This window comes from Balaenoptera ricei, chromosome 12, assembly GCF_028023285.1.
Source record: "Balaenoptera ricei isolate mBalRic1 chromosome 12, mBalRic1.hap2, whole genome shotgun sequence".
Taxonomy (NCBI): domain Eukaryota; kingdom Metazoa; phylum Chordata; class Mammalia; order Artiodactyla; family Balaenopteridae; genus Balaenoptera; species Balaenoptera ricei.
In genome coordinates this window covers 70,402,133-70,425,115 of record NC_082650.1, presented here as the reverse complement: position 1 = coordinate 70,425,115, position 22,983 = coordinate 70,402,133, and the positions used below count along the sequence as shown (strand labels likewise).

The following is a 22,983-nucleotide window of genomic DNA, read 5'->3' as shown; positions in this document are numbered from 1 at the left end:
AGGGTGTCCTGTATGCAGAAGCAGTTATATAGTGTTATGAGAATTAGTTCAATGGATGGGATCTAAAAACACTTCCTCTCTAGGTTACAATGTACTAGACATTGTTACTTTTTATCTCTATTACATCAGGTTTCTTAGGAAATTAGAATCACCTGTGGGCATTGTGAACAGGTTAGTGTCAAACATGTTCATATTAGTCCAAGATTGAGACCCTCTACACGAGCGGTTCCCAACCTTTTTGGCACCAGGGACCGGTTTCGTGGAAGACAGTTTTTCTATGGATGGGGGGGGGGCGGTGGTTGGGTGGTGGTTCAGGCGGTAATGCGAGCAATGGGGAGCGGCAGATGAACCTTCGCTCACTCACCTGCCACTCACCTCCTGCTGTGTGGCCCAGTTCCTAACAGGCCACGGAACTGTACCAGGGGTACCCGGGGGTTGGGGACCCCTGCTCTACACTAAGGAACTCATTTGGTTGCTTTTGTAAAACTTGTTTATAGCAAAGGATATATTATAAGAACTAGAGAAATTAATGGGCCACACCACGTCAAGGTAGGGAAGAGAAAATGTTGGGGTCATGATGTTCATGCCACCAAAATGCTGCAAAGAAAGTAGGCCTTGGATTCTGAGAAATTCTGGAGAATTACAGCATCCATATTGGAGATTATTTAGGATTTTAAGCTATCAGAAGCTCAGTTTCTGAATGATTACTTCACATCCTAGAATGAGTGTATGAGAGTGCAAATTATGTCAAATTCATAATTGATTTTCTTTGAAGATGCTGAAGTGCCACTGAAATAACTACAACAGTGGGCCATTTGCCAAGGACAGAAGACTAAGGTTATGGGGAAACAAAGTATCTGGAATAATGTGGAAGTAAGATTATGAAATAATATTGGATTTCATCACAAGTGAGAGAGACTCATTGAATTCTCACTGTTCAGGAGAAAGATGATACAAAAGCAGCAGCCCCAGAAGAAAGTACAGTAAGGGACAAGCTCAAACCTGAGATGCTGAGGCAGACTTGGGAGGTGCAAGTGATGCAGATGAACATCAGTTCTTTGAAGTCAGGCTTCTGACTAGCTTGGTAGTTGGGAGTAACCTCCTTCACCAATTCTAGTCAGAGGAAACTTTTATTATGGACATGTTAATATGTATTCCTGGGAATATGGGTTGCAAATACTTCTTCCCCGTTTGTAGCTTTTCATTTGGTTTTATGTGGGGTTTTGGTGAACCAGATATTAAGTTCTAATGTAGCTTTGGTTGTCAGTGTCTTCCTTTATGGTTGTGTGTTTTGTTTAAGAAATCCTTCATTGTCCCTTGAAATATTCTCAAGATCTTGAGATCTTCTCCTCCTGTGTTCTTAAAGTTTTAAAGTATTGCTTTTCACATTTAGATATTTAGATATTTAATCCATATGGAATATGATTTTGTTGTATGCTGGGAATAGTTGTAGTTTTTTTCTTCTGAAGAGCTGGTTGTTTAAGCATTATTTATGAAATGGTCTGTACTTTTCTCACTAGTTACTAACGGCACATCTGTTATATACCCAGGTTCCCATATATACTTAGCTTTGTTTTAAAGCTCTCTCTAATTCTTTTCTGTCATCTATGCCTGTACCAATATCATGCTCTTTTAATTTCCGTCTCTTTAAGTCTTGCTATCTGATTAGGGTATGTACTCCCACCTGGCTCTTTCAAAATTGGTTTGGCTTTTTGTGTGAATTTTAGAGTCAACTTGTCAGGTTATATGAAAAATCCTTATGGGGAATTTCTTTGGCATTGCTTTGACTTTATATATCAAATTTGGGTCATATTGCCATTTTAAAAATTTGTCTTCTAACATCCATGAATGCAGTATCTCCATTAATACAGGCCTTCTTTTATGTCTTTAAGTGAAGTTTCATAATTTTTTTCTGAAGATTTTATATATATTTCATTAAATTTATTCTTAGGTACCTCATGGGTTTAGTTATTGTGAGTGGTATCTTTTTAACAGTTATATTTTTACTTGCTTGTGAATAGAATTGATTTATATCCTGATTATATCTTGCAACTAATTTGAATTCTCTTGGACTTATGTATGCATTTTCTGCAGTAATGACATTTTTATTTTTCCTTTGCAGCCTTTATTGTGTTCATTTCTTTTTCTCATTGTGCTGATTAGGCCTACAGTGTTGAGTAGAAGCAGTGATAGCAGATGTTTTTGTTTTGTTTCTGACTTTAAAGGGAAATGCTTTTAACTTTTCACCATTAAGTATGAGGTTTGCCGTGGGTTTTACTGAATACATTTCATCAAGTTAAGGAGCTTTCCTTCTATTCATTGTTGCAAAAAGGTTTTGTTTTGGGCTTCCCTGGTGGCACAGTGGTTGAGAGTCTGCCTGCCAACGCAGGGGACACGGGTTCGAGCCCTGGTCTGGAAAGATCCCACATGCCGCGGAGCGACTAGGCCCATGAGCCACAACTACTGAGCCTCTGCGTCTGGAGCCTGTGCTCCGCAACGGGAGAGGCCGCAACGGCGAGAGGCCCGCGCACCACGATGAAGAGTGGCCCCCGCTCGCCACAACTGGAGAAAGCCCTCGCACAGAAACGAAGACCCAACACAGCCAAAAATAAATAAGTAAATAAATTTTTAAAAAGGTTTTGTTTTTTTTCTTTACGTTGAATGGGTTTTTATTTTGATCATGTCCTTTTTTTGGTAATTATTGAGGTAATCATATAGCTTCCCCTTTAAATCTGTTACTATGATAAATTAGTTTAAAATTAGAGAAATCTTTTTACTGTCTTCATATTGCCAAGATAAATCCTTCTGGGTCCAAAATACATTTAAAAAAATACATTGCAGCCCTTCCTCTTCCCTTCCTGAATAATTCAGTCCTTGATTCCTTATGTAGAGGGGACAAAGTAGGTGTCTGTGGTGGGAGCAGGAGTGTTGCATAGGCCCAGAGTGAGGGTCAAAGCCCAGGTTGGATGAGTAGCAGCTCTGTGGTGCAGGAGTCAGAGCTCAATTAGGGTGAGGAGGGCTCCATAGGGAGTTGGCAGGGGTGGCTGCATCTGGGGATTTAGAGCCCAAGTGAGATGAGTAGGTTGCCCATGGGGTGGGGGAGGGGAGAGCAGCCTGCTGTGGGGCTTCAGAAGGGGGGCATTTCCACAGAGGGGCAGCCTGGCAGAGGATGTCAGCGCCTAAGCAGAGGGAGAAGGGGGAACTACCTGGAGAGACAGCCAGTTCCAGCATGCTGAGCCCAAGCGGAGTGAGGAGGGCAGGCCCTGACTTAATCAAATGATCAAAATGAACATCATCCATAATGGGACAAATTGAAATCATGTACTGCTTGATAGCATACAGTGAGCAGAAATCATCATTGCTTCTGTGGTATTCCTGCCAAAATGCATAACATGGATATAATTATGAGAAAACACCAAACCTAAATTGAGGGTTATTCTACAAAATAACTGGCCTGTAATCTTTGACATTGTAAGGGTCCTAAATGAGTCTTTAAAGTTTCACTTAGGACTTGGAGACCGAAGGGACATGACAAGTAAATGCAAGGCATGGTTCTGAACTGTATCCTTTTTTTGTGAAAGACATCATTGGGATAATTGGCACACTTGAGTGGTGTCTGAGGATTAAATGGTAGTAGCGTATGTACCAGTATTTTTTTCTTGATTCTCGTGGTCATACTCTCTGATCATGTAGGAAGTCTTTGTTTGTAGGAAATACACATTAAAATATTTGAAGGCAGTAGAGCACCAGGTTGGCAACTAACTCCCAAATGGTTCAGCAAAAAATTTTCTCTATACTGTATTTCCAACTTTCTGTAACTTTGTGATTGTTTCAAAATATTTAAAATTTTTTTAAAGTTTATTGCCGTATTTGGTTTGGTAATATTGGGGATTTTAAAATCTGTTTATTAAGAGAGATTGGCCTGTGATTTTTCCTTTCTCATATCACATTTACCCAGTTTTTAAGTTTATAGTAGCCTCAAACAATGAATTGGGGGAAGTTTCCCTCCCTCCCCTTTTCCCTTCCTTTCTTCCAGAAGTTTCTATAATAGACAGTCTGTTTCCTCAAAGATCGTTTAATGGATTTTCCTGTAGAAAACCAACTTGATTCTCTCTTTTTTTTAAATTGGTTTCAGTTTATTTAGTGGGTAAAGGACTTTTTCTGTTCTTGAGATAGTTTTGGTAACAATTTCTACCCATTTCATTCAGATTTTTAAGCTGTTTCATTAAAAAACAAGTAAACAGTTAAAAAAAGATTTTAAAGCTATTTCAAATAAGGAATAAGGTTATTCAATGTATTATCTTAAGATTTTTTAAAAATCTGTATTCTGTAGTTTTGGTCCCTTTCTCATTCCTAATTCTATTTATTTGTGCCTTCTCCTTTTTTTTGATTATTTTTGCCAAAGGTTTTTGGGTTTTTTTTTTTTAGGTCTTTCAAATGATCAGTGTTTGGTTTTGTTGATCCTCTCTGTTGTATCTTCATCTTCTATTTCATATATAAATATATCTGCTCTTGTTTTTACTACTTTAAAATTTTTAAACTCTCTCTGAATTTATTCTCTTTATCTAACTTAAGTTAGCTACTTAACTCAGCTGTTTTCACAAAATTCTGTGTAACAACCACAAAACCCTAGTGACATCTAATAGCAAGTATGTATTGCTCATTCATCTGAAGTCAGGGCATGGTTGGCTAGGCAATCTGCTGGTGTTGGCTGCAGTCATACACAGGTTTAAGGTTGGCTGGATGTTGCCTGGTATAGGCTGGCCTCAACTAGAGCAACAGGGATGGCATCTTCTCATCTTCCTGGGAACAGCAGGCTAATCTGGACATATCTTCTCCTTTTGATGGTAGAAGCATACGAAGGAGCAAGATTCTTAAACTCATAGATGACCTACCATCACTTCTGACACATTCTTTTGGTCAAAACAAGTCACATGGGGTAGGAAAATATTCTCTACCACTATGAGAAGTATTCCAAAGTCATGTGAAAAACGGCGTGGATACAAGGAGGAGTGAGGAATTCAGTCTACCACACTTGCCATCCCCAATATTTTGCCTTCCAAACTTTTTATTATAGAAAAAGTACAAAAATAGTACACTGAATACTCATGTACCTTTTACAAGATTCACCGGTGTTAACATTTTGCTATATTTGCTTTGTCTCATGCTGTAATGCGCTTTTTCTCCGTGAATCCTTTAGAGCTAGGCATCATGACATTGCCTCAGTCCAAAAATTGGACTTGTATTTATCTCTTAAGTCCAAAAATACAGGCATCACACTCAGGAAATTTTAACATTGACACAATAATATTATCTAATTACAATATATGTTCAGATTTCTCTGTTTGTCCCAGTAATATTCTCTATGACTTTTTCATTTTGTCTTTTTCTAATGCAGCCAGTTTTGCTTTATCACAGCATAAGTATCCCTAGCAAAAAACCTTGCTATGCAAAATTGCACAACAAAAATCACAAGGCTTATGGGGAAAATGGGGTTAGAGGCACAACACTCGAAAACTTCATCAGTGTCACACACAGAACCTTATAAAAACTGTAGTACAATTTTATACCCCTTTAGTGGTTAAGACGTACATAACTATTAAAATAAATGTGGTGCTTTACCTTGGAAAAGACTTGTACTTTCTTTGTAGGAGTGGGTGTCAGAAGGGATGCAGTTTGTGAGTTATTGTGAGGTGGTGGAAGGAGAGTTCTCTGAAATTGGACAGAAGGTTGTAAAACCACGTGTGGATGGGTGTGGCTCATCACACACCTGGTGAACTGATGTAGCTGATAACATGTTTTTGAGGTGTGTGCATTTTGTATTTTCCTGCAAGTTTAGTTCAGCTGGGTATAGTTTTCTGCTTTCACCTAATGTTTCTCACCAAAAAAATCACACATAGGCAAATGGGAAATTAATGTTTTGCTCATACTGTGTTGGAACAAATTTGCATGTTTTTTTCAAAGCTATAGCATAACAGTATAAACATTTGCATCTATAAATTTTCCTCTTAAGATTGTTCTAGCTGTGTCCTACAAATTTTGATGTGCTTTTGCAATAGTTCAAGTCTAAGTATTCCCCGATTTCTATTATGATTTCTTCCACCCGTGATTTAGAAATAGACTTAAGGGGGGAGAGGGATAGATTGGGAGTTTGGGATTGACATGTACACACTACTGTGTGTGTGTATGTATTAATTAATTAATTAATTTACTTTTGGCTGTGTTGGGTCTTCGTTGCTGCACGTGTGCTTTCTCTAGTTGCAGCAAGTGGGGACTACTCTTCATTTTGGTGTGTGGGCTTGTCATTGCAGTGGCTTGTCTTTGTTGCGGAGCACGGGCTCTAGGCACACAGGCTTCAGTAGTTGTGGCACGCAGGCTCAGTAGTTGTGGCGCACGGGCTTAGTTGCTCTGCGGCATGTGGGATCTTCCCGGACCAGGGATGAAACCCGTGTCCCCTGCGTTGGCAGGCGGATTCTTAACCACTGTGCCACCAGGGAAGTCCCACACTACTATATATATATATATATATATATATATATATATATATATATATATATATATATATACACATACATTTTAAACATCTTTATTGGAGTATAATTGCTTTACAATGGTGTGTTAGTTTCTGCTTTATAACAAAGTGAATCAGTTATACATATACATATGTTCCCATATCTCTTCCCTCTTGCGTCTCCCTCCCTCCCACCCTCCCTATCCCACCCCTCTAGGTGGTCACAAAGCACCGAGCTGATCTCCCTGTGCTATGCGGCTGCTTCCCACTAGCTAGCTATTTTACGTTTGGTAGTGTATATATGTCCATGCCACTCTCTCACTTTGTCACAGCTTACCCTTCCCCCTCCCCATATCCGCAAGTCCATCCTCTAGTAGGTCTGTGTCTTTATTCCCGTCTTGCCCCTAGGTTCTTCATGACCTTTTTTTTTTTTTCTTAGATTCCATATATATGTGTTAGCATGCTGTATTTGTTTTTCTCTTTCTGACTTACTTCACTCTGTATGACAGACTCTAGGTCCATCCACCTCACTACAAATAACTCAGTTTTGTTTCTTTCTGTGGCTAAGTAATATTCCATTGTATATATGTGCCACATCTTCTTTATCCATTCATCTGTTGATGGACACTTAGGTTGCTTCCATGTCCTGGCTATTGTAAGTAAAGCTGCATTGAACATTTTGGTACATGACTCTTTTTGAATTATGGTTTTCTCAGGGTATATGCCCAGTAGTGGGATTGCTGGGTCGTGTGGTAGTTCTATTTTTAGTTTTTTAAGGAACTTCCATACTGTTCTCCATAGTGGCTGTATCAATTTACATTCCCACCAACAGTGCAAGAGGGTTCCCTTTTCTCCACACCCTCTCCAGCATTTATTGTTTCTAGATTTTTTTGATGATGGCCATTCTGACCGGTGTGAGATGATATCTCATTGTAGTTTTGATTTGCATTTCTCTAATGATTATTGATGTTGAGCATATTTTCATGTGTTTGTTGGCAATCTGTAAATCTTCTTTGGAGAAATGTCTATTTAGGTCTTCTGCCCATTTTTGGATTGGGTTGTTTGTTTTTTTGATATTGAGCTGCATAAGGTGCTTGTAAATTTTGGAGATTAATCCTTTCTCAGTTGCTTCATTTGCAAGTATTTTCTCCTATTCTGAGGGTTGTCTTTTGGTCTTATTTATGGTTTCCTTTGCTGTGCAAAAGCTTTTGCATTTCATTAGGTCCCATTTGTTTATTTTTGTTTTTATTTCCATTTCTCTAGGAGCTGGGTCTAAAAAGGATCTTGCTATGATTTATGTCATAGAGTGTTCTGCCTGTGTTTTCCTCTAAGAGTTTGATAGTGTCTGGCCTTACATTTAGGTCTTTAATCCATTTTGAGTTTATTTTTGTGTATGGTGTTAGGGAGTGTTCTAATTTCCTTCTTTTACATGTAGCTGTCCAGTTTTCCCAGCACCACTTATTGAAGAGGCTGTCTTTTCTCCACTGTATATTATTGCCTCCTTTATCAAAGATAAGGTGACCATATGCACGTGGGTTTATCTCTGGGCTTTCTATCCTGTTCCATTGATCTATATTTCTGTTTTTGTGCCAGTACCATACTGTCTTGATTACTGTAGCTTTGTGGTATAGTCTGAAGTCAGGGAGCCTGATTCCTCCAGCTCCATTTTTCGTTCTCAAGATTGCTTTGGCTATTCGGGGTCTTTTGTGTTTCCATACAAATCCACACTACTATATTTAAAATAGATAACCAACAAGGACCTACTGTATGGCACAGGGAACTCTGCTCAATATTCTGTAATAACCTAAATGGGGAAAGAATTTGTAAAAGAATAGGTACATGTATATGTATAACTGAATCACTTTGCTCTACACCTGAAATTAACACAACATTGTTAATCAACTATACTCCAATATAAAATAAAAATTTTTTAAAAATACGCTTAAAAATTTTTAAATTTGTAGTTTTCTTTGTAAGGGTATTTTGTTAATAGTTTCTGACTTTATTGCATCATGTTCAAAGAACGTGAAATGTATGATATTAATTCTTTGTTATTTTTTGTGACTATGTGACCTAGTTTATGGTCAGTTTTTGTAAGTGTTTTGTGTTTTTAAAGAATGTGCATTCTTTAATTGCTGAGTGCAGGTTAATGTACTTAAATTATCTTATTTCCTTAGCTGAATATTCTATGTATATATCACTAATTCAATCCAAACTCTCCCTCAGTTGTATAAATCCCTTCTCAGCTTATTCAGGCACATTAGGTAGTCTTGTCAATTTCATCTTGAATAAATTTGTCCTAGAGCCATCTGATATGCTGTAGTTATTTTTCAGGCCCATTGCACAGCTGTCTTCTTGGAATCTTTCTTCATTTCCTGTCTCTTGTGTTAGATTCCCTTTTTCCTAGATATCATTTTCACTCCTTCCCTGGTTTATTCCCTCATTTTGGTGAAATTCCCTCTTCAGTAGCATCCTGAAAAAATATGCCTAGAAGTTGAAATTTTCGAGAACTTGCATGTCTGAAAATGACTTTTCTGTCTTAATACTTATGATAGTTGGATGGAAATAATCGCCCCTCAGTTTTTAATGCAGTGCTTCATTTTCCTTTGGCTCCAGTGTTGCTGTTGAGAAGTCTGCTCCCTGGTCCCCCCCAAGCTTGTTTTGATCCTCTCTTTGTCCTTGAGCTCTGAAATGTTATGAAATAGTACCTTGGTATAGGTCTAGTTTGAGTAATTGTGTTGGGCACTTAGTGGGTCTTTCAATTCTAAAATTCGTGTCCTTAGATTCTAGGAAATTAACTTGAATTAGTTCTTTGATTTGTTCCCCTCCATTTCTCTAACTTCCTGGAATTCATCTTGTTGATTTTGAGACCTCTAGCACTATTCTCCAAAGTTTTTTGTCTTTTCTTTCCTTCCCTTTTACTCTACTTTCTGGGGAAATTTCCTCAGTTTATCTTTCACCTCTTTAACTGAGGTTTTCATTTCTGCTATTATATTTTTAATTTGAATCTTTTTAAAATAAATATTCTTTTATGATATGGTATTTTTTTTCATAGGTCTAATAGACTCTCTCTCACACACACACCCCCTCTAGAATATTAATGATAGTTTCTTGGAATTTTGTCTTCTCCCTGTATAGTCTCTGCTTGCTCCAAGTTTCTTTCTTTCTTTTTATTTTTTTTTTAACTAATTTGTTTCAACCTCCTGAGTGGTCCTTGGCTGTCCATATTTAAAGGTATACCACTGAAAAACTGATTGAGAGCTCCAAGCTCATGAGTGGGATTTGTTGTGGTCTTCACTATAGGGGCACCTAGCTGTTTTCTTTTCATGGGGGAAGGCCTGGTGTCAGAATCTTTGGGTCTTTTCTCTTGAATTTCCTGAGAAGGACTCAGCTAAGGAGGTTCTGGCAATTTTGGAGGGAAAAGGACATGAGAAAGGAAGCTGTCTCTATAGTCAGTATGTAAAGTTGACTTAATGCTCCCCTTATCTCTGTGCAGACACCTTTTTTTCTATACTTCTCTCCAGAATAAACTGCTGGGGAAAGAGAGGAGTAGTGCCCAGCTTTGGTCACCTAGCTGTGGAGAGGGATGCAGAAATAAGAGAGGCCAACTGCTTAAATAGACTTTCAGCCAATCCTCTCATTCTCAGTCTCACCTTTGCCCCCATTTCCAGAGGCACCTGGTGCTCCCAGTTCTTGAGCCCTTCCGTGATTCTTCAGAATTAGGTCTTTACCTAAAGCCTACTTTGGAGTCATTTTCCATAGAGTGCCAATCTTCCATATGCTTTCCAGTGTTTAAAATTTTGTTTCTCTTTCCTCTGTTCCTATTTTCTTAGTCCTTGTGGATTTATGCCAGTTTAAAAAAAAAAAAATTACTGTTGGTTTAGTGAGGTTTGGAGAGAACAAGGTGCAAAATGTATGTGTCCAATCCACCATTTTCACGCAAAACCTTAAAATAAATTTTAGTAACTTTGAAATTATAAAGGAGTGTCACTCACCAAAGGCTCAGTGGGTACAAAAAAGTCAAAACTCTGTTATTCGCCTTCTTTCATTCCTGTACAGTGGAGTTTTTCTGGAGGTTACATGATCTGTGATGTTGCAGCAGATTAAATGCAGGGATATGAGAATCCTGCTCTTTTCTATTAAGCCAAACATTGAAGAGATTTGAAAAATGTAAAAAACGCCACTCTTCTAATTTTTTTGAAAACAATTTTTTTCATTAAAAATACCCTGTTTATAGTAACATGTGATGGGTTTGTTGTTATTTTAAATTCATTTATAAGTATATAATTAAACGTCTCAGTTTTCATTTCTAATTCTCACATGGTGAAAATCAATAGTTATAATCCCCATAAACAAACGCTTTGGGATTCTCAGTAATTTTTAAGAAAGGGTCATGAGATCAAAACTTTTGAGAACTTCCAGTCTAGAGAATCATAGCTATAAATTGGAATTGGACCATGAGTGTAACAGTATAAACATATCAAACACTCCAGTCTTACCTTTATGTAGGGCAATAATGTCATTTAATCCTCATGCTTATTAAATTTAACACCCCTGTGGTTTTATTCCCCTTTTATTCTTCTTTCGTTTTCTCTCCTAATAATCCTTAGAGGAACTAAAGGAAGCTTCTGGAAGTTAATCTATACTGTCTTCCTCCCTAGAGTATATATGTCCTAGTCTCTGCTGATTTAGATAATGAGAAATCAGCTTAACAGCCAGAATATTAAACGTGCATTTTTGTTCCCAAGGGGGTGAAAATTGGTTCTTAAGGAGCAAAAAGAATCTTAGATATTACAATAGCTTGTGACCCATAAACAGATAGACAGTACGTCTGTGGTATTAAAATTTCATTGGGGGTGGGGGAGAGTTAGGGAAAAAAGTCAGAAGTTTCCTGAGGAGCGGATGAAAATGAAAAAGAGGTTGAGAAACACTGTTGTAGAGATCCTGCTGGAATATGATCTTTTAACCTTTCTTTTGCTTGTATTTCTTTCTCTGATCGTAATACACACTATAGGAAAGGTGGTGATGACATAACTCGCAGGAATACAATAGGCCCCTTAAAGAGGGAGGCAGCTAGGTAAGGCTTCCCGCACACAGAGAGCCCATGCCTCAGCTCCCGCCAGTTATTTCAGTGCCGGAATACGGACCCAAGGTTTCCAAATTAAAAAAAAAAAAGTCAGAAATCCAAGTTCTGTGTAAACTTATGACTTTTAAGTGTTAGAAACTAATTAAAATAATTTTTAACAATATGCCCACCAATCAAAACCTCTCTGAGCCACCCCCACTAGTGTAGTCTCTTCTGGTGGGATGGAATGTGTCTCCCAAATATGACTGCTTTACTGCATTCTGAACTCAGCCATTTTGCGCCTGCTTGAGTAACTTCAGTGATGGAGGCCAACCTGTTCAATTTTTGGTTAACTGTAATTGCTTGATGCAGTCTCATAGGAAGCAGAAATGTATCTCCTTAAAACTTTAACTTAGTGGTGCTGGTTTGTCCTGTGAGAGCACACAGAGTAAGACTAACTCTTGTTTTATGTGACAAGTCTTCAGATTTGTTAATTTGGCTGTGAATCAAAGTTTTATTTCTCTAGAAATGTAGAGCATAGTATTTAAGAACTCAGGCTCTGAAGTCAGACTATTAAGGTTTGAATCTCCTCTCTGCCTCTAGTTCTGTGCTCTTGGGGCTTATTTGTTACTTTAACTATTTTATGCCTTTGTCCATTTTAATATAAGCATATTACTGTAATTTATCTAATTGCTAATAGGTATTGTAAAGCTTGCAGAACAGTGCCTAGCATATAGTAAATATTCAGTAAATGTTATTTATTGTCCAGATTAAGCACCCCGTCCTTAGTTCCATTAATCATTCTTTTATAGAACACAGTTTTAACTTTTCTTACTATACTTAGTTTACAGTTTACTCATTAATGGAAGCAATCTGGTGCCTCATAGGAAGACTTATAGGTTTCTTTTCCTATAGCTTATCCTCTATACCATCCCCTCGCATATCCCTCTCCAAACCAGATCACAACGACTTTTATTTTTGTTCATTTGTGTATGTGTATTTAAATATAAAAACACCCCCCCACACACACACATTAACTTACTCATTCTTGAACACATGTGGGAGTAAAAACCATTGAAGAGGCAACCAAAGTGTGAGGCTTAGGCCCCTCCCCCACCTTCCTAATAGAACCCTGATTTTATTCACGCATTTTCGTTCTTCAGCATGGCTTTGTGCTTCGGAGAAACCTTGGAGAGTGGGCAACCATGGAGTTCCTTTATGGCTGTGTGATTTTTGACATAGGTGTCTGATGAAATTCTGGCCGTTGGAACCTGAGGAGAAATTTACTGATAGAAATTGGGTTTATGGTTTCTGGGAAGGGTTTCTTTGTTGCTTGAAAAGATGTACATGAAGTGGTAGTCTCATCTTTTCTCTGGTTATTGCTGAGACCTAGGGACTGGGTGGGGCACCACCTGAGGATGGCAGAGTGAAGGCAGAGGTGGTCCTTGAGGACGTTGTTGAGCCGCTAAACTAACCAATCCCAGAACTTGCTCTTCCTCTTAATCTCTTATTATGTGGGAAACCTTTCTTACTGTTTCTGCTGCTTTGAGTTGGATTTTCTTACTTTCAGCTGAAATAAGCTTAACCAATAAAGAGGTCAAGGTATTTAATTCTGTTATGGCTGGCAAACTAGATAAATAGTACATAACCTCATAGAGTTATGAGGAATAATTGAAGTAATAAAGTAATCTACAGATTTATAGTTGTGACATTACCACAAACAGTATTTGTAGTGGACAGAATGTTTCACAGAGAGTGAGGAGGCTGCCTGGCTTTGCTGATTACCAATTCAGTTAATATTCGAATTGCAGGTCACTGGACTTGGCAAAACAGAATTAAGTGATCTTTAAGGTCTGTTCTGATTCTGTGTAAAAAATATGAGTCTGATTGTTCTGGAATTCCTGCCTGAAAGCCTTTGTATAGATTAAGGTAGTAGATATAAATAAGTAACTTTTTTAGTTGAAGGAAGCATAATTTATTAACTAGTCATGTTAGGAATGCTTCCAGTTTCACAGTGGTTCTACTAATCTTAGTGTCTTGAGAAACAAGGGAAGCTCTACTATCAATACACTTACTGGTTATGAATATCAACTCATACCTTTATAAAAATAGATACTTAACCCAACTTTTAAGCTTATTCTCCTATATGTAGTCAGTATGAGCATGTCATTAGTTTTCTTTTTCTACCATCTCTTATAATCTGCTGTGATCCCTTTCTTGTACCCTTTCCCTAGTTAACATTATTCCCAGACCGTTAAAAAGCCACCTAAAAGGTGTGCTTTTCACCAGAATCTGCTTTCTCCTCCTCTTTCCTCATCTATAAAATGAGGTGAAAGTATATCATTTTTAAGGTGCTTTATGGTTCTCACATTCTGCGACTTGTCAATTATTTTTCTCAATTCAGACTCTGTTATACCCAAAAGAAATCATCTTTGATTATAATTAAAGGTAAGTTTAAAAACATTTTCGGACTTCCCTGGTGGCGCAGTGGTTAAGAATCCACCTGCCAGTGCAGGGGATACGGGTTCGAGCCCTGGTCCAGGAAGATCCCACATGCCGCGGAGCAACTAAGCCCGCGAGCCACAACTACTGAGCCCTCGCACCACAACTACTGAAGCCCGCATGCCTAGAGCCCATGCTCCACAAGAAGAGAAGCCACCTCAATTAGAAGCCCGCACACCACAACAAAGAGTAGCCCCTGCTCACCATAACTAGAGAAAGCCTGTGTGCAGCAACGAAGACCCAACGCAGCCAAAATTAAATAAATAAATAAATTTAGTAGAAAAAACAAAAAAACTTTTTCACCTGAGGACAGTAGAACTCAATTATATAAAGGAAAGAAGTAATGTATAAGTACCCTTTGCAGAGCTAGACATATCAAGAAATGTAGAGCTTGGGTAAAATGTAGATATATGTACATACATGTAGATATATGTGATTTTTTTTTCATGTAATATTATTTTAATAAGAAATCCAATCACAATGAGCAGGAATGAGGGAATAGGGGAATAAAGCAAAGCAGGAATATGTCAACCAATATGACAATGCATCATCAAGCTGGCCACCTGTTAAATCTATCAGACTGAACCTCTTAGAAGCTATATGAACTGCATTTCAGGATCACCCCTAGGGTTCGGGGGTGGGAGGGTGGGAAAGGAAGAGGAAGAATTTATCTACTGGTTCTCATCTTGGATTGATCAGAGTCTTTCCCCAAAGGGCACTAACTCCCCTACACTTGAGTTTAACTCCTCTATTCTTCCCGGTTGCAAATGTGTGGGTCTGGGCACTGAGTGGACCCCAGAGCAGTGGTCACATGGAAGCCCTGCGGCAGGTAGCAAAGGGCTTGCAGAATGACAGGAGATGAAGCTGCTAGGTTATGCCTGCATGAGGGTTTGCATAGAGGTGAAATGAGACAAGTGAGTCCTAGAGGATCTGCAATAGTATATAAGAGGTATCTAAAACATTTAGGGTTTTTTTGGGGGGTGTTGGGAGACAAGAAAGGAAGAAGCTTATAATTTCAAAGCTTTTTGGAAATCACTACAATACATTTTCTTTTTCAGGAAAAATTAAAACTATTATGGGAAATTGATTCATTATTGCAAGAGTACTAATAGGGGAAACCTAAGCTTTCAGTCGAACCCACGTGAAATTGGGTACATTGGCCAGGCATGAAATTCCCCAGACACCTAAACTTCTTTTTCCAGAAAAAGGAAAATAATATTTAATGATTTTATGTAGAAAGACAGGTGCTAGCTAAAGTAAGAATTGTATGCATAGTTGGTGTTAATTCCAAAAACCTTGAAGATGTGAGTGAGGTCATCCTCCATCATATCACCAGTTTTATTCCTAGAAGTAGATGGATAATCCCAAAACAATTCCAGAATGCAGATTTTTCCCTTCAGTTGGTAGGTTTTGTTTAGATTTTTCTTTAAGTCCTGTTGAGAGATATTTGTACTGCTGACACCAAACACATGGTGTTTTTTCCAGGACCACTTCTCAAACTCTCCAACACCAAATAGGTGTCCCACAGTTCAGTTAGCTCAGACTCCACAGGTTAAAGGGCTCAGTCCCACAAGACTGCCCTTACTTCAGATGCCAGTTGCAAGTACTGGGCCTTCAATCCAACTTGGAGAGAGTCAGGGTTTGTGAATATATGACTACTCAGAGAGTAAGTTGTTACTATGTTGCTCTTTAATTTACCAGATTACCTTTTCTATCCTTCTTTTCTTCCATATTCTCTTTGATCACTTACTACTTCTAGTAGTTAGAGGGTTGTAGAGAGAAGAAGGTAATAAGTGTTTTCTTTTGAGTGTCTGATGGTAGAATATAATTCCTTCATTCCTACCTTCCTACCTTCCTCCCTTCCTACTTCCCTACCTGCACATTTGTAGAAAGCTGCTTCTGTATACCAGAGGATACAAGCAAGGCCTTATGGAGTTTTCCTTCAAGATACCTCTTTTCTAGGAAATAACACCTGAATTTGCCACATGTTGATGAGTCTTAAACCTTGAAGAGTGAGAAAGACTAATTGTGGCAGTCTTCTATATTCTGAAAACATTTAATTAGAGTTCTACTTCATTTAGCATAATAGTAGAACCTTTTAGATAGTTTTTAGTAACTCACAATGTTAGTAGTTGTAGAACGCATAGGTGTCTAACTACTGTTGCCAGTTTCTTCTATCTCTTCATTCTGTAGGATAAACAGCATTTTGTTTTTCTTGATGAAGAGTTTTTTATTGTAAAAAACAAGCACTTTAGGGGCTTCCCTGGTGGTGCAGTGGTTAAGAATCCGCCTGCCAATGCAGGGGACACGGGTTCCAGGCTTGGTCTGGGAAGATCCCACATGTCGCGGAGCAGCTAAGCCTGTGCGCCACAACTACTGAGCCTGTGCTCTAGAGCCCGCGAGCCACAACTACTGAGCCCGCGAGCCACAACTACTGAAGCCCGTGCGCCACAGCTACTGAAGCCCACACACCTAGAGCCCGTGCTCGGCAACAAGAGAAGTCACCGCAGTGGGAAGCCCGCGCACAGCAACAAAGAGTAGCCCCCGCTCGCCACAACTAGAGAAAGCCCGCGCGCAGCAACGAAGACCCAACGCAGCCAAAAATGAAAATAAATAAAATAAACAAATTTTTAAAAACCCAAAAAAACAAACACTTTATTACAAAAATTTCTTGACCTTATAATCATTCTTTAATAGTGATTTTATGTGTGTTGAACATCTTTAGATGATATTTTTAATGATAAAGCTCGTCATAAAAACCAGTAATATACTATGTAGTATTATTTTTTATTAACTGAAAAAATTACATGTCTTTTCTGACCGTATGTGGTTAATTTATTGTTAAGTGTTGAATTTTATGTTCCTTGCATGAAAAATAGAACACATAAATATTTGAAATTCTTCACTGCATGCCTGGTCAAGTATTACTTGCCCAGGTGTCTTCTTTTTAAAATAACTTTTAAATCTTAGAAATTTGTGGGTGAAAGGGTGGATTTTGACTTGGAAAGAGAGGAGATAATGCTTTCACTATTTAAAACCAGACTTCATGAAAAGATGCTGTTGTTGGATGAATTAACACTAACCTTGTCTCCTACAAAGAGCTGCTGGAAATAAGATTACGGCTTTATTACTTTCAATATTTTAATCAGTATAAACTACTTTTTGTTTTTATAAATAAAAGTTATTTTTCAAAATTTCTTAGGGAGGAAAGAAAAACAGTTGATTAATCAATATATATTTTTATTTACTTCCAAACAGACACTCCTTGAATATGCAGAGAAATGGAAAACTTCAGAAGATCCTTTACCTTTATTGGAGGTATACACAGTGGCTATCCAAAGTTATGTTAAAGCCCGACCTTATCTTACCTCTGAATGTGAAAATGTAGCATTGGTTCTGGAACGCTTGGCATTGTGAGTAGACCTTTGAGTAAATAAAAAATTAGATTTAGCTTTTTTGTTTTTAACTCTGTATCTCAGATCTTATGATAGTTTAATTTTAAATAGATTAGTTATGGACAGTATACTGATGATATTAGAATTATTCATCTTATTTTACTTTGAATTTTAGTAATTATTTGTATCCTTACCAACTTTTTGTTTTTTAGAAGCTGTGTTGAACTTTTACTGTGTCTGCCTGTTGAGTTATCTGATAAACAGTGGGAACAATTTCAGACACTGGTGCAGGTGAGAATATTTACCTACTAGATTTAATATAGGTATATTTTATGGTGATTTTCTTTATTCTTATATTTGGTTAAACTTTAAATGATTTAAGTAATGACAAACATTAATTGCTGTTCTTGTTAACATTAATGTCTTGCATATAGTCAGTGCTCAATAGATGTTTGCTAAATGAATATGTACATTTAAGTAGATTGGTTGAATATTGCACTGTTCTTTAAGATCAGATAATTAGAACTTTGCCAGAGCAGTAAGGGAACACAAAAGAAAATGCCCTCATTTGTATTTAGAAACAGTTTAACTAATTGTTGAAAATTGCAATATGCTTTATAAGAATTTAACATATCTCATTTAATCCTTATGAAAACTTTGTGGGGGTAGGTATATTTTTCCCATTTTAAAGGTGAGGAAACTGAGGCTCAACTCTAAAATACTTATCTGCCCAAACTTGTATAGCTAATATCAGAGTAGTTATTTGAACCAAGATTCTTTGCCCCATAGGCCATACTTTTTCTCCTATATCTGAAAACACATGCTTTATCTCTGTTACTTAGGGCTGTTATTCTACTTATAAAAGTACTACATAGTTTAGCACTTAGTTGTTTTGGAGTATTTCAAGAATGTTAAATTTTGTTAAGCACTAGATTGTGCTGGATATTTTATAGCTTCAAGTAAATTTTGATTAATTGGTTAGTTAAAAAGAATGTTCCTGCCAGCTAGTCTCAAAAAGTAGAGTTGTCTCTCTATTCCTCTAGCCAGAGTTCTTAAAATATCTTTTGGCCTTATGTTTTTCCATAGAAGAGATAGTAAAAGAGGATTAGTTTCAAATTTTAGAAGCATGTGAAATAAACTATAGTTAGGCAGAGAAATCAACTTTCCTATTTTAATATTAAAATTACATCAAGTGCAAAATTCTTGAAGATAGGATTCATATCTTTATTCCAAAAGATTCAACATAGAGTTTTACACATAGTAGATACTTAATAACTGTTGAAAGTGTCTTGTCCTGTTTGTCACATTGCAGCTAACTTTTTGATCATGCAATTTGTACTTCAGCATATCAGTAACGTGTCTCAGGTTTTTTTTCCAGCAAGTGATTATTTTTAGGTAAATGATTATCTCAGAACTTTTTTTCATTGTTTGGCACTCAGATACACTCTACCACAGAATTAGTTATATAAATAGTTTATATACAAATATAATACTGAATTCCTCATATTAATTTTGTTTGTCAACATAAGGTAAACTTTTCAACTTTCTTTTTTGAAACAATAGCACTACTTGATACTTTTTCATATGGTTTAATGAGGAGGAAATAACTCTTTAAATCCCAGTATGGAGCTCTCAGCAGTTGCTCAGAGAAAATTTCTTAAAGCACTTGAACTTGTTCAGTGAGATTTTTATGGTTTTGAGGAATAGACTTTTTATACAAACACAGCGTGCAGCTTTAAGAGTTTCCATGACACTTTGCTTTCATTTCAGAGCTTCCTCAGGCTTATTTTTTACCTGCTTAACAGCATTTGTTTTATTTTGCCTGTGTTTTAACTGTTTTTAAGCATCTCTTTACCCCACTAGAGGACAAGCCCCATAAACGCAGGGACTAGTTGCTCTCTTCCTTGATACTTTGCCCATAGAAATTCTCAATAAACATTTTCTGAATTGAGTTAGAACTGTTGGTCTTTTGTGACCTGAAGAATATGCTAATTGCATGAACACTTGGAAACAACAAGCAAGGTTCAGTGTCAGCTTTAATAGGATGTTGTAAGGCTATATCATGAATAAATGAAAAATCATACATTTAGTTGTTTTCTTTTCATAAGTCCCTTTTATTGAAATATGTGTATACAAGTTGTCACTTAGGCCTTGATGCAGATTTGTCATTTGTTAATGATAGAAGTTTTTTTGGAAAATTTTTTACTAACACAGAGGATATAAAACGTGTAAGGTCTTTCATGCTATGGATACTCTAATAGCTTCCTTGAGAAATAACTTTGCTCTTGGTTTAGATTTTGGGGAGAAAATAATATGAACTTATTTCTAGAAATACATTTTATTTATTTAAAATTTATAATTAATGTAATTCTTATCCTTGAGATTCATCTTTAAAAATCAGAAGTAAAGGATTCAGCACTTTGTAATGTGACATGAAAATTTTAAGATAAAAGTCTTATTTTTCAAAAGTTTAGTATTATATTTAAAGCCTGATAAGCTTGCTTTTGAAAATCTGTTGTAATTCTTTGGATGTTTATTTAATATTTATAGGTAGCTCATGAAAAGCTGATGGAGAATGGCAGCTGTGAATTGCATTTTTTAGCTACTCTAGCTCAAGAGACTGGGGTGTGGAAAAACCCGGTACTGTGCACTATTCTTTCCCAGGAACCATTGGATAAGGATAAAGGTAAATTTTCTAGAGAGCAGAGAGAAAAAAAAAGAATCATTAGACTAGAAATAAGTACTTAAAACTGTTTTGATATAATTCGTCTCAAGATATTCCAAGAAGGACCATTTAATTAAATTTTATGTGAGGTGCTTAAGGCCCTTCACCTTTTTTTTATTGGGGGAAGATGTGTTTATAGGATTATATAATCTTAGAGTAACAGTTTTTTTCTCAACATTATTTTATCAGAGGAATTCCCTCTGCAACATCCTGACAGGTGGCAATCTAGCTTATATTTGATAACTAACTTATTTGACAGATGGAGAAGCAGAAACAGGGTAGTGAAATGATTTTCCTCAGAATAAGAAATTAATGCGGGAACTCTCCAGTCTTCTGTCTCTGAGATTAGTAGTCTTTCTCAAACAGCTTTTTTCTCAGACTTACTTTATCCTGCTTTGTTATTATTGTATGAGCTTAGGCAACAAAGATCCCAGTCAAACTCAAACTGGCAGGTAGCCTATCAGAATTAGATGGCTAAATCACTAATATGTATAACACTTAATGTTCAGAATTCAAAAATTGTATGTGCTACGAAGAAGAGCACAATTATTGTCTTTGGTACTTTTCTTGAGATTATTTAGGAAAGTGCCCAGATTTCACCCCAAGTTTTCCCAAGGTATTTAACTAGAGAAGTAAATAAGCTTCTTCCATTGTTTATTGATGTTTTCTTGTTGATTGATGGCAAACTCTAGGTATTTTGCTATATGATAGCAGTTTCTGAAGGCTCTGAGAAAGGAGTGTAGGTTCATTGTTTGTTAACTCTTCTGGTACTTTGATATTTACCAAAAGGCTTCTCAGCTAATCTCGAAACTTCTCTTCAAGCTGGTTGTTCCTACCTGACTCCCCTCTTAACATTTCTCCGCATTTCTGGATAGTTTTAGCAGTGTTATCTGTTTCTTAGTTTTCACCGAAAGTTTATTTTTATTACCTCCCTTCCTTTGTGTATATCCACAGATTTAGCTACATTGTTCTCAGACCCTCATTATTTAAAATAAGAACAACAACAACAACATTTAAAAGTTGAGAATCTTAGAGGTTGTTTTGCCTTTGGCATATTAGTTTTTTATCTACAATATATTACCACCACCATGTTTTTATTCTTTTAACCAAATTATACTTTTTAGTCTTCCCAGCTTTGGAAATATTGGACGTATAATATATTAATAATAATATCAAATTACATTGTATAGTTCCTTACAGTTTGAAATGTGCTTTTATGTGCATGGTTTCATTTAGCGTTCACACTGATCCTGGGGGAAAAGTGGGATCTTTATTGTCCCTGTTTTACAGGTGAGAAAATGGAGGCTCAGAAAGATTAGTTGTCATTTCTACATCACATTGTCAGTGATGTGAGGTAGAGCCAGGAATTGAAGTGAGGTCCCCAGCTTCTCTCCTTTTTATATTATGCCACGTTGCACCCAGCCTAATAAAATAAAATTGCACCTAGCTTAAATAATTAAATCCTTTTTTCTGTTGTCGGTTTCTGAAGACTGTCTTTGCCAAACTCACACATTATGCTAACGCAGGAAAATGGAACCTTTACCTTAGCAGAGATTTAAAATTTACCTTAAAAGAATATGTGCTCAGTTTCCTTATTTGTTTAAATGTGCCTAACATTGTTTCTGTTAACAAATGTCTTTGCCTATCTCTGTGCTGCTCTATTCCATGGTCTTCCCATGGCATAGCTACTGGAATAATTTGGACTGTGCAGGCAAAAGGAGTTTCTACAATAACAGATGGATTGTAGGTAGCCAGCTTTCAATACCACTCGTGAAGCAACCAGAGAGATGTTACGTGACTGAGAGACTCTGCAACCATAATCTTTACTTGGTCCTCCATTATTTAGAATACTTCTGTGATGGGAGTTAGTCTGTGGGTAATCACATAGACTAGAAGTGTATGTTTATTTCCTCCTTTGAAAAACTTGAAGGGAATTAACATTTTACACATACATGCTAATTGATTTATATTTTCAAATTGGATGCTTCTACAGCGTGTGGAACTTTTAGCTTTTTATATGATATATCCAGCCCCTTGGTTTAACCTACACTAGGCTATAGCAAGTTTGATGAGAAGAGCTAGAGCTCAGACAGTAATCAGTACACCGTAATAAGCTGTGCTCATTAGTTTGTTTATAGCAAAGCCTTTGAAGGTTTGATGTCCTATTTGAACAGTAGATGATCCACTTAATCTTGATTTGTTTTAAATAATTAATTTTTATTGACTAATTTTAGAACTACTAAAGCCCAGATAAACCAAGAAATGCTCTTTGATTTAGGGACTGACAGTGTGTGGGACTAAATTAAAAATGCTGGTTTCACCTTAAGGTTTTAGTATCCTAGAATAAGATAACTCTAGTAACTAAATCAGCATAATTCAAGTAGATGTCCATTGAATATCACAGGATCTTTAGGCTTACATATTACTTTTGCTTTTCTTTAGTTATCTCAGAATTGGAAAGGCACTGAATGCACATTTATTTTTTACCCAATTTTAACTCCCTTCTAAAACATCACTGATAAATAAATGGGCCTTTGCTTGAAGACTTCTAGAGAATGGTAACTATGTAATTCAGTCCATTCATAGCCTGCTATTAGATAATCTTCATTGTGTAAATTGTGAAAAACTACATTCTTAGAGTTGCCATCCTTTGGATCTAGTGCTACCCCTAAAGCCATACCTAACAAAGTACAAATCCCTCTTTCGTGCCATAGCAATCGAGATGCTTAAGGGTCGTCATCCTGTCTATACTTAGTCTTCTTTTATTCTAAAGACTAAAAGCCGT

At 36.9% G+C, this 22,983-nt stretch overlaps 1 protein-coding gene across 3 annotated transcripts in view; it reads left to right on the top strand.

Annotated features, from left to right (window-relative positions):
* Positions 1-22,983, top strand: part of ZNF292 (zinc finger protein 292) — an 88,104-nt gene that overhangs the window by 29,496 nt on the left and 35,625 nt on the right. For 2 of the 3 annotated variants that reach the window (XM_059941695.1, XM_059941696.1), the window contains 3 exons: positions 17,337-17,491; positions 17,686-17,764; positions 20,024-20,159. In XM_059941695.1, the coding sequence (XP_059797678.1) occupies positions 17,337-17,491; positions 17,686-17,764; positions 20,024-20,159 (370 nt within the window). The remainder of the gene's footprint in view (positions 1-17,336; positions 17,492-17,685; positions 17,765-20,023; positions 20,160-22,983) is intronic. The other variant, XM_059941697.1, reaches the window with a different exon arrangement.